This window comes from Amyelois transitella, chromosome 16 (assembly GCF_032362555.1).
Source record: "Amyelois transitella isolate CPQ chromosome 16, ilAmyTran1.1, whole genome shotgun sequence".
Classification (NCBI taxonomy): domain Eukaryota; kingdom Metazoa; phylum Arthropoda; class Insecta; order Lepidoptera; family Pyralidae; genus Amyelois; species Amyelois transitella.
The window spans coordinates 1,668,323-1,684,637 of NC_083519.1; the positions used below are offsets into that span (position 1 = coordinate 1,668,323).

Sequence of the window (16,315 nt, forward strand, 5' to 3'; positions counted from 1 at the left end):
ATATTTACTACATCAGACACCCCACGCTTTTTACTCAGATTTAAATTGTTTTGTTTATAAATTTAATTTTGTTATAATTTTAATCGGAGGTAATTGACTATAACTGATTGTTCGACTGGCTACTACTGTTTTATAATTCCTTTGTCATTAATTTTTATTTTCTATTTTTTAGTTCCATTAGCAATAAAAGCGTAGTTTTTTAGTTTTTTTAAAACTATTATTTTTACCTATAAAAAAGTAATTTAACCACAAAACAAATTGTAAAATAATTCGTTCTGAGCGCTAATTCGAGTAGGTACCTACCTAGTTTCACATTCATCCACATTTTCTTACATTTATTTTAGGAGATGGCATTTCATACAAATCACTCATCCTACATCAAAAATAACTAAAATACAATTTGGGGATGCTTTTCTTGATTTTCATTTCGTTTTCTTTTTCCTCAATGTGAAAAGCACAAGGCTCGACACCTAATAAAAAAAAAAGAAATAATTTCAAATCTGAAACGGATGAAAATGTGATTGATCACCACACACCCCGATGAGTTTATGCATGCCGTGTGGGATTGATGGATATTTGATTATAATGAATTTCAATTTAAATGCGCTTAAATGCATACATACATTTAATCACATCTATGCTCCTTGCAGAGTAGACAGAGCCTGTTGGCTAAATTTGATATAAATATTTTACCTTACAAGACTGTTGTCTTGTAAGGACTGAAAGGCTGATAGTTGACATGATGCTACGAGTAATACATCTCATAAAAGAAGAATCCCAATTTTAGAAATCTTTCCCCTAGTCGCCTTTTACGACATGCATGGGAAATATATCCTAGTGGTCCTATTAAAATCACGCTTTTTTCTCGCAGGGGTAGGCACCGACTACATCTTTCTACTTGCTACGATACCTACATACCTCTTTCGCTCTCTTCATGCAAGCTTGTAGGTACCTATAAAATGTTAAAATCAAAACAATAAAACCATTATGTGGTTTGTGGTTATGACAGAAGGGGCATATGGTGCACTTGCAACCGCTTTATGAAGCCACATTTTAAAATATTACGAGTGTATATTCCTTACATACAGGAGTGACCTCAAATGGCAGATTTAATTTAAAAATGCCATATAACATGTATAAAAATACAATGGATATATTTTTTGTATTAAATTAGAGGATTGTGTTTAAAATTCGCGGTATCTGTTTGTGGTCCACTATCGTTAGTAAAAAAACATGCACAAAACTGTTCAATCCTTTTCAAAAATAAATTCATTATCTTTACCGGATATATTAGAGTCCCCGCGGTCCCTATGGCTCCAACCTTATTCAATTTTCATTGTAATTTCCGCTTCCGGGAAACCGTTCCAGTTTGTCCGCCCGGCGGCCAGTATCGCCGTAATTCGATTTGATCCAGGAATACCAGAAATTTGGCTATATACCAGGATTACAGTACGTCACAAGAGCTCTTCAACAAGGGCTGGTTTTATTTGACATTTTCAATAAACCAGGAACAAACATCGTATCGCGCTCAATCCATTTACACTCGAAGCTGTCAAGTACAACCGTGGATCCAATTACAGCTGTTACAAGTCATGTCAGCCTAGTATCGCAAATTAAATAAGTACAGGAGGATAACATAGGTAGGTAATTTCATCTCATTAGTAGAATTTGGCAAAAAATAATTTAAATTAAAATAGTAATTTAAAAAATTGCAGCAAGAATTCTTAGAACCTAGCTAGCTAATGGATTTAACATTTTTTTTTCTCTAAAATATTAAGGTTAAGGAGGTTACACGGGTGACATCATATGTATCAGAATAATTTTATAGATAACATTGCACTGTGACTGACGTATGAGGACTACGATATATTTAATTAATAAGAATCTCATGATTCTGTTGCTTATCACTTTGTAACGGAACGTAAACACAACGGTGCGAATGTGCGGAACACATAAATTAAACAGAAATATTGATTAATTAGTTCATTAGAGGTAACCTGATTCGGCATAATTTATTATTAATGAAGTAAATTACACATAGTGAAATACTATGTGTAATTTAACTTTCATAATTATGTATATGAGTTACGTACACAATTCAAATTTTGCACGTCGGAGACACTCTGAATATAAAAACCTCCTTTAAAACAATAAAATCGGGCCTTCTTCCCAAAAAAAGTAGGCAGAGACCTGCAGAAACACTCTCCAGTTCCCACGTTCCCTGCATATTTGTTTCGCTTCATGCACATTCATCATTCTTTTCATGCAAGCTCGTCTGTTTGTTTGTTTCTCGTTCACGCTAAATCTACTCGACGGATTTTGTTGTAATTTGGTACGCGGCCAGAATATAACCTAAAATTACCATAAAAAAGTACTTTTTCCCAAAATTCCATCATGAACGAAGCCCCAGGGTGCAGCTAGTATATTGTAAATGGGAAAGTTTGTAAGGATGTGTGTTTGTTATTATAACACTCAAAAACTACTGAACGGATTTTCATTTAAAATACGAGTAGTTAAGACATTGGAAATTGGGAAACAAAATAACATAAAAATTTTAGGCGCGCGGGTCTCCTATAAAACTATTTTTCAACCATTAGGTGGGCCGCACAGCGTTACACGTCGCGTGCGAGGGCGGGCATTGCACGACCGCGTCGCTTCTCATCTCGAAGGGGGCGAGCAAGGAAGCCCGGGACAATTCGGGAAGGACGCCCCTCCACCTGGCGGCCGTGCATCGGCACACTGAGCTCGTTGGCGTATTGCTGGATTGTCAGTGCTTTGTCGATGCTGTGGACAATGTAAGCTTACTTTCTGACCCAACGGTCTCGCCCTTTCCATCATGTCTCCTGTCTCTGGAAGAGATTTGTTTAGAAATAAACAGATGCCTATGTAGGTAGTATAGTTTCTTGTGTTTATCATTCTTTTATGTTCTCTGTGTACATGCATTGGTAAATAAATAAATATACGGTGGTGCCGTGTTCCCGGCACCAATAAAACAAGAATAGGACCACTCCTTCTCTTTCCCATGGATGTTGTAAAAGGCGACTAAGGGATAGGGTTATAAAGGCTAGCACCTGTCACTATTTGAATCTCAATTCTATCAAGATTTTTAAAACTGATGGCTCTGTCTACCCCGCAAGGGATATAGATGTGACTATATGTATGTTTATATTTATTGTTTGTTCTCAACAGAACGGCGTCACAGCCCTACAGATGGCATGTGCGCAAGGTTGTCGCGGCATCGCAATGCACCTGCTGAAAGCTGGCGCGAACGTGCATCTACAGAACAATGTTTGTTTATATCTTTCTATGATTACAATTTGCAACTTTAGTAATTTCCGAAGAAAGACAGGAATGTCTTGGTGTTTGGTACACCTGTGCCCGTAGACACGCGCGACTCGATTTTAACGCGAAACAGCGATAGTTTTACGCGCGATAAAATTTTATTATTACGTGAAACGGGACGATAGTTTTTCTTGCAATAAAAATGGCGTCGCGCGTGCCTTGCTACTGAGGCTGCTTGGAGGCAAGTGAAAACAAATTGTAACTCTATATGTACAATGGAAATAAGATGAGCTGGTTCTATAAACAGTCCATCTCTTTTTCAAAGAGGCAAAACATGACCGAGGCTGGTTCAGATTCTCAAGTTTATAGTTCATAGTTTAACAGGGTCACGGAGGTCAGACGGACACTCCGCGGCGCGTCACGTGACATATCCACTCCTGGAACGTACTCAAAGTAGGGCTCTTGGGTCGTCTTATGCTTATGGTGAAAAGATTATGAGTTCATGAGCAGTATTAGAGGTTTAATCCTTATATTGGTGACCTGGTAAAGGGTCAGGTCAAGAGTACCCGAAACCGCCGAGCTTGCATGAAGAGAGTTATGAATGTGGATGAAGCGAAGGAAGTATGCACAGATCGTGGCAAGTGGGAAGAGGTAGTCTCTGCCTACCCCTCCGGGAAAGAGGCGTGATTTTATGTATGTATGTATTGGAGACAAATAGCTGAACGTGGCCTATCAGTCTTTACAAGGTTGTTGGCTCTGACTACCCCGCAAGGGATATAGACGTGATTATATGTATGTATGTATGTCTGTATGTATGTATTGGAGACTCCACTGCGTAAGATCACCTTCGGGCCGTTGAGTATTGTTCTCATATAATTCACAGGTAGGATCATCAGCCCTCCATGCGGCGTGCGCGGCGGACGCGGCGGATATCGTGGAGTTGCTGCTGGCGAGAGGCGCTGACCCCACAGTCACTGATCAGGTGAGAATACTCACCACCTAACATACCCACGGAACAGTCAACCCAAATTAATTTCACCAATCCCTACTAAAAATAACATCTTTAAGTACTTTTTATCTCTTTAATTAATTTTACAAATGATATGTATAGGTACTTAAATAATTTTATACCCTTGTATGTTACACATAGTGACTACCTTTGATAATATGACGTGCATTTGCAGCTCGTATTTGCATTTAAAAATTTATATTTAATTTAAAAATATATAAAACCAAGTGAACAATGTCTATGGTAAACCCAAAACAAAATTTATCGATAAAAAAGTATGCTATAATTTAGCAGGGGACACCCGGGTTTGAACCGGGGACCTCTCGATCTGCAGTCGAATGCTCTACCACTGAGCTATATCCCCGATGAACGAAGGAGTGAAATATCAAATAACATCCTACCAGCCAGTCGGACAAGTGCATGACGTCATCTACATAAAAGATAACACCACCCACTGATAAAACAATTATTTCTTCATGCAAATTGCTTTCCATTTAATGCGTGGGAGATTATGAGTCAGTATTATTAAATATGTACTATGGAGATATAGTGAAACAGAATAATTTAATTTGCATTATGAATAATGGCAATAAAGTTACATTGAAGGTACATATACATAAAATCACGCCTCTTTCCCGCGCAAGGTTAGGCAGCCTACCTGTTTCCACTTGCCACAATCCCTGTATACTTATTTCGCTTCATCCACAATCATAATTCTCTTCACGCAAACTCACGGTTACGAGTACTCTTGACCTGATCTTTTGCCAGAACGTCTCCGATTTCCCACTCCAACATTCCCATTCACACTCACCATTATATATGTATGTTTGCTTAGTGAACCCTTTCATTTGTCCTCTTGACGTGACCAAACCATCTAAGTATAAATTACCTACCTTTTCAATCCCCGTCGCTATATCTTTCATCACATCACAACATTCCCTTATCAAAAATCTTTTATAAAATTTCATCAAAAATAAAACAGATATTATCTGAATAAGACGATCAAAGTAGACGTCTATTTGTAAACACTAAGTTTAAATAGGAACCCGTCTGAAATCCATGACTTTGATTATGCCAATAAGCCAAGTTTGTTACATTGTATGGATACAAATTGACTTGAATTTGTATTTGATTTTGAGAACTGATCGCAACTTTGATCCAACAGTGATTGTTTAGAAAGATACCTAGTTTGCATATATACTTACAGAAGTCATAATATACACAAGTTGAGAAGAAATATGTATTCTGTATTTTTATGAGAATAAATAGGATAAGAATAATATAAATATTGTTCATCATACACACATTTATTGAAAATAATAAGTAGGTACATTAACCTGAACCGGATACCAAAAAAAACTCAAAATTCACTCAAGAAATACCTACTTACTTGTATTCGATATTTCTTCATTCAATGCTTATCTTTATGGCTCATGTGCAAAAGGTCTTTGCATAATATCTAAAAAAAAATATGTTCCATATATACACCGGCTTATATCTAAGAACTTTGAATACTTTAAGCCTTTTATGTTTACCTTGTAACTATGTTCTTACCGACGGGACCCTCCAAGCAACCTTATCTCTTTAAAATTTCAAAGGCACGACTGGCCGCTACAATATTCATTGGCTCTAAAACAGTGGAGATTGTTTTCTGAATCAACCCACCTCGGAGTGGATTAAATCATACTCTTGATTTTGAGAAAACTGTTTAATGGATAGAAATTTAAATCTCGTAAATTATTAGCAACAGTAATAGGTAATTAGTAATCTCCGACAGTGTCGTTTGGTTCCCAGTATTTTAGTATTTACTTTTTTATTATTATGTATTGATAGGAACACTCCATATCTTTCCCATACATCGTAAGAGGCGACTAACAAAAATGCTTAGATATAAACTTGGACTTGCGACAGGCTAGCAACCTGTCACTAGGTATTTGAATCTCAAATTCATCTTTGAGCCATTCAGATGAACGTGATTCAGAGGAACATAAAGAAAATGTTAGTAAATATAAAAGAATTCAAGGGCAGGTTCGGGGCTGATTTAAAGAGACTGCCTATCCCTCCGGGAAAGAGATTTAATATGTATGCAACATCTATTAAGTATGTGTATTTACTTCCTACTTAGTTGTTAGTTAGTTATCAAGTACACTCGAGGAGATCTTGCCTTGAATAAGTTATCAAGATGTAGGAGTTTAAGATACATTTTCTACGGTAGACGGAATCAGGTCATAGTTCAGTTTGAAGGGACAAAGTTTGTACGATCTGCTGCTTGTCTGACAGTTCCTAGGGTTAACTTCACCCAAAATAATACAAAAGTACCTTTTCACATGGAAGATGTAACTGCCTGCCTATTAGGGAAAAAGGGGTGATTTATTAAAGGTACCGACGTAAATAATCAATGGTTGACTGTAAAAGATCCCTTAATGGGTCCGCCTTTGTATATTTTGTCTTATCAATTTACTGCATTTTTGTGTTCATTCGTATGTACAATAAAGATATTAGGAGGATAGATTAGGAGATACATTTGTACCACTTCGCCTGAGTGGCTTACGGAAGGTGGCCCAGGTATCTTCTAAGCCCACTGTAACTTAAGCTGTCAACCAAAATTAAACGCGTTATCTTATCAAAATTAAACTAATCTTGAACTTTCGGGTCGGTACCTATAAAATTATGAGTCTGGAGAACGACATACACCTTTTATGCCGGTGAAAACTATAGTTCCCGTGCGATTTGCGAAAAACCTTTTTTTAGGCGCGAACTAAGTTACCGGTAAAAGCAAGTAGGTATATAATATTTTCAAAAGTTACGTTCCTATACCTATTATCTATAAAAATGAACTCACACTCCATCTCTTTCCCATGGATGTCGTAAAAGGCGACTAAGGGATAGGCTTACATACTTGGGATTCTCTTTTAGGCGATGGGCTAGCAACCTGTCACTATTTGAATCTCGGTTCTATCATTAAGCCAAATAGCTGAACGTGGCCATTCAGTCTTTTCAAGACTGTTGGCTCTGTCTACCCCGCAAGGGATATAGACGTGATCATATGTATGTATGTATGTATGAACTCACACGTGGAAACTCGTCAAAGAAACTCCAGCTAGGCCCACGCCCGCCTTTGATTGAATTAAGACCCTGCCTAATGCACAGATATTTACCTAGAAATGGGGTGTAGGATGTTACACGATGTAAAGTGGAAAGTCAATTTAATTACAACATAGATAGGTGTCGAAGAAGGAATTTTAAGTTTTATTTGTTGAACATACAATAAGCGCTTAGATAAATATCCACAATCGTCATATCATGCTAAGTCAAAATGTATACCTACAACCGCACAAGGAACTTACATTATAAATATACCTACACAACAGTTAATTTCAAACATCCTAACTTGCAGACTTTGTTTTTTGTAGATTGCAGTGATAATGTAATAAATCGATGTCGAAGTTCGAAGTTTTTATTATAATTTACCGCAGCGATAAACAAAGTTGTTTCGAGTATAATTTCTGCGCAACGGGGGTGGTACTAAAATGTTAAGTTTACGAGAGGAGCGAAGCAGAAGTCGCGCTTTGGCTAGTTGCTTGGATGTTTGTCACGAGTGGGATGTTTATATTATGAAATTCTAACTTGACACCCACAGACTTACATATTTAGTAAAATTAGCATCATGTAGTTACGTTTTCTTGGAGTACCTACATACTTACTTTTTTTTAAATAAACTGCACTCGTCACACACAGAGCATGAGCACACAAAACTAGCGCTTCGATCGACAGTAAACGCCATATCACTATAGTACATACCTAGTATAAAGTAAAATCGCTTCCCGCTCCTGTCCCTATGTACGTATGCTTAGATCATTAAAACTACACGATGGATTTTGATGCAATTTCTTGAATGCTTTATAATAATAAATAATTTATAAAATGCTTTAGGTATATATAAACCTTCCTCTTGAATCACTCTTTCTACACACGTGCAAAGACGGAAAGGGTCGCTAGTAAATAATATAAATAACACAAACTTTTCTCTCCAGTGGTCCCAGTCCCCTGTGAGCGTGGCAGGGGGGGCCGCCGAGGGTCCCCCTGAAGGGTTCCGCCGCGCCGCCAGGGGTTCCTTTTCAGCTATATTAGATCTACTGACCGCGACAACCAATCTGGATCAACGACAGGTAAGTCATTGAAATACCTACTCTATTAACAGGATTCCGTTCCCGTAAGAATAAAAAAAAATTTTGCTTTAACAATACACTTATACTAAACGGTGATCCAAACCAAAAAAACTTATTTATGCCCGATTTTGACGAAATTCGCTCTATTATAATCGCTCCTAAGTTTCTTGACATTCACCAGAATCTCCTAGCGTAATCCCCCAGGGGACCCCCGTAGTGAAATTATCCTGAGTTCGGCGTACGACAGATCCTGGGCTAGAGATATTCGTGATAGTATTCACGCGAATGCCTTTCAAAAAAATTTAGTAAAAATAATGTTCTACAAACTAGGTAACTACTTTTATTATAATGATTCTGCGCTTTCATTATAACATCATTCATCATCGTTATAAAGCCCCCGTTAGACTTCATTTTCTTTCATGTACTTAGTCAATCTGTTGTAATTAATAATTGCGATTTGAATCTTTTTATCTTTGGTGATGGTGGAGGAGGCGAAAGGGGTCTGTTAAGATCGTAGAAGATGTCCATAGTCTCTGCCTACCACAATGGGAGACAGGCGTGATGGTATGTAATGTATGTATGTCATAATTGCGGTGATCCAAAGCTATTTAAAATCCTATGTGATGATTCAATGGAGATTTGAGAATAGATAACAGTGTCAATTTCAATTTGGACCTAAACATGCCAAATATAGATGTTACCAGATACTCTCTCTATACAGAAGTAAATAGCAAATAGCCAAATGACGTCACTATTTCACCTGCTTGTGACACCATCACGTACAAACAAATACGAACGACCATAAAACCCACATCAGAACATCATTTGTTCATCGTATTACTCTGAATTTACGGGGCCCTTTACTATGAAATAGTAAGGTCCGTCTCATAAAAGGATACGGAGAAATGTATTTCATGTTCTAATCAGTTTTATATCTCTTACATTTACCACACTACACTAATTTCTGTCAACAAACTTCTATTAATAAAAATATTATGTAACTCTAAGTATAAATTAGATAGGTAAGGTAGGTACCTTACCTGCCTACCTTTCCTAATAGTGATAGGTTTCACTATTAGAAATTCATTCTAGTAATAGTAAAAAAACGGCGACACGCGGGCCATGCTTGCAGGCTGAGGGGTTAGTGCGAATTTGTATGTGATTTGACCAGCGCCACCTAGTGGTAACGCGATGGCACTAATGCAATTCCAAACTAATTCGTGATTACTTGCTCGACGCGTTTGTTCGAGTAAAACTCGTTCTAACCCCTCTGGAATGCAAAATATCCATGTAAACCTGTCTTCGACAAAATAATATTCATTGTTTGAAGTTCTATCCTACGTAACCTATTTAAGTGTATAGTACGAAAATAATTTGTACCTAAATAGTCACCTTATTACCTACTAATGGACTTCAAGAGCTATGAATTGATACAGTCGGATCCCGTTCACATTGTGAAAGGATTTAATTTAACCTTAGATCATACGGGATTCAAAGAATAAAATTGACCTTTTCATGCCCAAGTACGATGCAGTGTGTTTTCAATAATATTGTAAAATCTGCGACTTGCAAAGAAATACAGATCCTTATGTTGAATGTTCATGATGGGTGAAATATTTTTAACCAATGAGAAATCATTACATGCTTTGTGGCTACACTTATTACATTACAGGATTAATCGAGTCTACTTTAATAATTGTTTAACATCAAAGAAATTCATTACATGAATAAATATGGTTAAATTAAAAAAGTTAGATATCATCGCGTTATAAAGTTGTTCCTCGGCGCTCGGTAAAGTTACACATTTTCCCTTTTATAATGTAAGGATCGTTAGATTTTTCCATCCAAGCATAAGAGAATGGTGATAAATAGATCGTTTAATGGAATCAGTTCAGCATACATTTTAAAGGTACAGTCAATTAGAGAAGTATATTTGTCGATAGTGCAATTTTCAAGTAATACATAAATAAATAGGTTCACCAGAAAAGTATTCGAATTTTTTTTCTTTCATTCGAAATATCTTGAATTCATGAGTAGGTAATCTTAAAGTGCATTTTAGTACCTGCGTGAAAAACATAAAGGAAAGTTAGAATTTTCTTAAAGTAGGTAAGGACATGCATACATATTTGTGTTCTGGATAAGAAACCCCTTGGCTCCGTAAAACAAACATTGCTAACTCGTACAAAACGAAACACTGGAGTCATTTAGTCCCAACTTTTTGACATAAGACGTACGAGTGGCAACAACTTTGCGCTCAGGCCGCCCGGAAAACAGCCGCATACTAATAAATTGCCTAAATTTTCATCTCATTTCCCCGGGGACCGCACTCAGGCCGGTGCTGTTTAAATTAACGCGTCGTCTCTGCGGTATACCTACCCCGGCAGCACGCGTAGTGATGTGAAATTATTCAATTCCGTAAGGATGAGCAGAAATTTCTCAAGACCTGTCTCCGTAGCCTGGCATCAGGATGGAAAAGCTATCGCCGTCTCGTTTCACGTCTTAATAAAAAGCGAAACAGCGATAGTAAGATTGACGAGGAAAGGCGTTTGGGATTTCTATAAATTGAACTATCGCGAACTCAACAAGGCGGTTCGACGAGCAGGTCGAATAGAAACTCTCATTATTACTCTCATTTATTGAGACGTAATCAATGAGTACTAGAAAATATTTAAAGACTGAACATTATATGTAAAACATACATATAATCACGTCACCTAAGTACATACATACATATAATCACGTCTATATCCCTTGCGGAGTACATAGAGCCAACAGTCTTGAAAAAACTAATATGCCACGTTCCTAAGTATCTATTTATAATGTTAGGAACACTAAGTTTTTCAAAAAGTAAGTAGTCGGTAAGTCTATCTAGCCGAATAAAATATAAAAATACACAAATACTATTATTATTATATGCCATATTAAATTGTTTACTGTGAATTATTATTGCCTTCAAATCACAGGAGCAATCAGACGGGTCCACATCTCGACGCAACAGTGACAAGTACGGTGGTCACTCTCCTTCTTCCAGCGAAAGTGAGTGCCTTGATCCACAATTGGCAAAACTAAATGACAAAATAAAAAAAAATATTGTCAATCCCTAATCCTTCCACCTGTGGGACGTTGCGGTATTTATTAGTTTTGTCTCATATATATTTAAATTTCTGAAAAGGCCCTCGCCTTCTCAGCTATATTTATGCTCTCGACGAAGATTCAACAAGAAAACAACTATTTTTTATTAAATTCAATGCGCTAATATCGGCCAAAATACATGAATATGGAACTCTTAGGTACTAGTCCAATACCAACAGAATGTTCTTCATTTTCCCAGCAATGGATCAGGACAGTGAGCGGTGATGGTCGGCCACCACTCTGCTCGACAGGCTGGCACAGCGAGGGTTTGCGGCTGACACGAGGCTAGCTCTTCCTCCTACAGGTTAGTTGCACACTTTCACTGAAATGGAAAAAACTAATACTGCGTTGCGCTGACCCATTCGTTAGTTCTTTCCACGTCATTGCTATTTCACCTAATAAATCTTATGGATCGAATCGTATACGATAATTGTACTCTACCACAGCTCCCCACATTTGTTTCTCAGTTAAAAATAGTTTTATAATAATTCTACTATTCGATATATCATTTGATCGCTGCGCATCAACTCTTCTACATTAAGTAGGTAAACCAATAACTGCAATACCAAACCTATCAAAATTACCATCATCTTCCAGGCTGCGCCCGCTACCGCGAGCTCTGCTATCGTGCTGCCCACGCGCACCTTCCCGAAGACGCGGCGCCTCGGCCATGCGACTGCGCAAATTGCACAGCTCGCAGAAATTCCTCCACGGACCCATGAAATTTAACCCAAGTTCGCCCCACTACCTCACTGACGAGGCCAATTCCGGCTTTATCGAGTGAATGGACGCGAAGAACTAAGGATTAAACGCTTGCTCAAAACCGCCAACTGCTCAAAAGTTTAGTTAACTAGTAGTTAGATGACCTCCGATTAACCCTTGTCACGCTTTCTATTTATTTGAAAAGCAACTGGTCGAAATTTCAAGTTTATATGAATAAGATACCTAACAGTAGGCCCCATGTCCAAATAGATTCACATTCGTACCTTTATATGTATTTTTAGATTTTAATTCATAGTGCTTATTGTCATTCCTAAAATTTCTAGTCTTCCCCTTTTATATTTACCTACTATAAGATTTATTGGCCTTTTTACTCTGTCGAGGAACAACTTTGTCAATTTCAATTTAGTCCATTTTATCACTATCCTTGTGCCTTACCATGCATAAGCAAGCAGTAATTCTTCGTTGTAAAGTGCACTTTTGTCTATTTAAAATGCACGTCCCAATCACTTTTGTAATAAAAGAACGAACGAACGCAATGCTTACATATTTCTGTCCATTGATTAGTTTGTAAGTTATTATAGCTAAAATAAATAATGTTTTTAAATATCTTTACACAATTTATTTTGAAGATTATTTCTACATAGGAATTTTCCGTAAACACTAATTTACCAAACACGACTTTATTTTTAAAAACATTAAAATCTATGCCAAAATAGATTGCTTAGAAATAATGTGTAGGCGACTAATTATTTCTACGCTCCAGAGATATTGCTATGCTAAAATATTATAAATTCAAGTGTTTAAGATAATAAACCTCTTAATTTTAAATGTAAACTATAAGATTATGTCTAGGGTTATTTCTAAATTAAAATTGTCTGACCTAATGCGAGCACCTGTCCGTCTGTGTAAATTTAATCAATTTTATATTTAAGAACATTAATATAATGACTGTACATTAAATTCTATTTTATATTACATCTTCGAAGTATAAATATTAATTGTAATTACATTAATTTATATAACACTGATCTATTTTTGATTGTGCTTACGCAAAGTCATTAAATTTTATTCGTAAATTATTTAAATATTAACAAGGCCTACCTATTCGTGTAACATAAAATGTATTTTAAAATTATTCAAAAATAAAATCGTTTATTATAAAAAAAATATAGTGTTTGGACTTTCTCAAAAACATAGCTAATGTGTATCATTTACATACTAAATTATTGGATTATTCGGTCGGGCTAGCGGCAGTCTTCGGTGAATTTAAATAAAACTTAAAATTAGTAGTACTTTTATTCAAGTAAAAATACAAGTGTCAAGAATCGAAACATAAAAAAAACATTTGAATACGTAAGATTTGGAGGAATGAAATTGAGCATAAGGGAAGCATCACAAAACAAGATTACGCACGCTAAAAACTGAAGTTATTCGCTATTACACTGTGATTTACCTCATAAATGCAACCTCAAAATGGTACGATTATAAATGATTTTACTAAATTTATGTGAGAATATGAATACTTACAACCATGACCACAAATCAAAGCCCTAGTTGATTAATATTGTTCTATAAACACAACCGTAATTACATAAAAATAAGTGCAATGTAGTACCTACTTAAGATAAAGATCGAACGTGAACAATTTTTTTAAGTTTGTGTGTGTAAAATTTAGGTGTCAAATAACATCTCTTTTATTACGTTGTATCCAGGTCGTCCCTTTTTCAAATTCTATGTGTGCAAGTTACTCAGTAGGTATAACGCAGTTTGATTCTCTCAGGCGTCTGTATACCCGTAAAGTCCTATGTAATTTACAATATTGCGACGGCTTAAATTAAACTGACTTCATAAGGTAAGAGAATTCCATTATTAACATGTATAAATTATACTGTCAGAAGACAGCAAAATATCTAAAACATGACTGTATAAATTCAATACATTCTCTTCGTATGATCAACTACTGCAAAAAATACTTATATCATTTGCATGGATGGTTACAACTTAAAATTTTTATATTCTCGGTTAATATCATCCCATACTACGCAAATATGTCCAAAAGAAAGAAAAACAATCTACTATCTAATAAGATGTCAGAAAATAAGTGTGTAAGAAAATCACCAAATCCGCGTTTTCGAAAATGTTTGGTCAAATTTTGCCTTTACGTTAATGGCAACATCAAAGTCAAAACAGCTGCCAAATAAAACTTTGTCAATAAAAATATATCAAAAATACATTGGGATACATGATATGTACCGTTTCTCACACACTTCTTTTCGCCAAAAAAAAACCATTTACAAACTCAATGATTGCATTCGTTAAAAGTTACAATAATATACAAGTACGTACAGTTTGACGTGAATGGATAAACGGCGGGAATCGCAAATTTAAAAATAATTGTAAAATTGTTGCCAGCAGTAAGAAAACTTACCCTACCAAAATAGTTTCTAAGATGTTTTATAAGTCAAATAAATTGTCTGTTTCGTTTGTAGAAGTATGGACATTTTAAATATTAAAATAGTCAAAATAAACAGACAGACAATAATATTTGACGATGAAATAGCAGGCTCGCATAAGTTGTGAAAGTTCGCCGTTCAATTATTAACGCCTATAGGGATGGTAAGAAGATGCCGATGCAGTGCCGCTTGAAGAAGTGCCGTGGTAGCTCCGTTTCGATGACCTTTGGTATCCATCGCCCGAGCCTCCGGTGTATTCATAATCGTCACCTGTATACCAATTGAATGCTTATAACTCTCAGTTTAGTTTCCAAGTTTATCTTCAGCAATAATTTGAAGCATTTGAATTTTAATGATTTACTATACTTAGATATTTGTAAAAATTAAATAATGAAAACTTACCGCACCACGCACCACTTCCACTCACCCTAACTAGCCTAAGCCTACGTATTGATAGATCATGATAATCGTTCTAGGGAGATTTGGGTTTTGTCAAGAGCCAAGTCTTATTAATAATATAAATAATACAAATAAAAAAAAATAAGCAAGTCTTTCCTATTAGATTATTGTGATTTATCAATATACTTAAAGTATGTTCTTTTCGACAGCATATCTATCTACCATAGTCTACTTTCCACATAATCTAGATTTAGTATACTTTCTAAACGTCAGATAACAAGATCTCTTTTTATATTTTAATTTTTATTTCTTGTTACTCTTAGACTAATATCTATATCCGCCAAATGTTACCATATCAGCAAAGAAATAACTACGTATTTGAATTGGCGCCACTACTCATCATGGGCAGTATGTAAGTTCTCCGAAAAATACTAGGTACAAGTAAATAAAGACCTTAAATCGCTTGGTAACTGACGCTCAATAATTATTAATGGATCTACAACTGATGATTGGCAATGGATAGATATTGTAGCAGAAACCTGACACAGAAGCCGATATATCTGATACGTTACAAAACGAGGGCTGAGGGGACACCATTCCGCCACAATATATCATCGGGACCTGGTGTTGAAATATTTATTTGTCATATCTACTTTATATTTAACATATAGTTCTATTTATATTAATTTGCATATAAGAAGTCTTTAAGCATTTACACCCGGTTGGCCCCGTAGTTTTATTTCATTAAAACGTGCGCCATTTTTTAACTTCATACCTAATTCCAATGAGAAATTTGCGGAAAATTCACCATCAATTCCACTAAATCTCTACACTTTGGTTTAAATGAATAAAGTGAACGATCTATTCCTCATCGCAGTCCCTCTTCATCAGTCGTAAAAGAACGTGGAACCTAAAACCATTCTGATTTTTTTTCATTCTACCGTCAACCGCAACAAGGCGTCAACAATCCTGCCAAAAATATAGCATTAGTGTGTGTGTCCATAGTCTCAGTGGAACAGTTTTAAACCAAGAGTAATAGAACACCAGATGTCAAACTTCCGAGTTTCCACTGGGTCTTTAACACACAGTATTGGAACATCTTTTTTTTCGGGATTGTCGCCCTCTATCATCTTTTTTTAGCATTATCG

At 36.1% G+C, this 16,315-nt stretch overlaps 2 protein-coding genes and 1 non-coding gene across 3 annotated transcripts in view; 1 reads left to right on the plus strand and 2 right to left on the minus strand.

Moving 5' to 3' along the window:
- The window catches only part of LOC106143288 (ankyrin repeat domain-containing protein 29-like), a 36,990-nt gene extending 25,133 nt beyond the window's left edge, over positions 1 to 11,857 (plus strand). Inside the window, exons 6-11 of the mRNA XM_013345335.2 lie at positions 2,598 to 2,795; positions 3,190 to 3,288; positions 4,166 to 4,264; positions 8,326 to 8,460; positions 11,424 to 11,496; positions 11,792 to 11,857. Coding sequence (XP_013200789.2) covers positions 2,598 to 2,795; positions 3,190 to 3,288; positions 4,166 to 4,264; positions 8,326 to 8,460; positions 11,424 to 11,496; positions 11,792 to 11,817 — 630 coding nt within the window. The 3' untranslated portion in view covers positions 11,818 to 11,857. The remainder of the gene's footprint in view (positions 1 to 2,597; positions 2,796 to 3,189; positions 3,289 to 4,165; positions 4,265 to 8,325; positions 8,461 to 11,423; positions 11,497 to 11,791) is intronic.
- Positions 4,584 to 4,655, minus strand: Trnac-gca (transfer RNA cysteine (anticodon GCA)). The gene has a single exon. It is a non-coding gene; the product is annotated as a tRNA-Cys (tRNA).
- Positions 11,858 to 13,592: 1,735 nt separating the features above from the next.
- Positions 13,593 to 16,315, minus strand: part of LOC106143308 (heterogeneous nuclear ribonucleoprotein 27C) — a 28,918-nt gene continuing 26,195 nt past the window's right edge. The window contains exon 10 of the mRNA XM_060948529.1: positions 13,593 to 15,038. Coding sequence (XP_060804512.1) covers positions 14,914 to 15,038 — 125 coding nt within the window. The 3' untranslated portion in view covers positions 13,593 to 14,913. The remainder of the gene's footprint in view (positions 15,039 to 16,315) is intronic.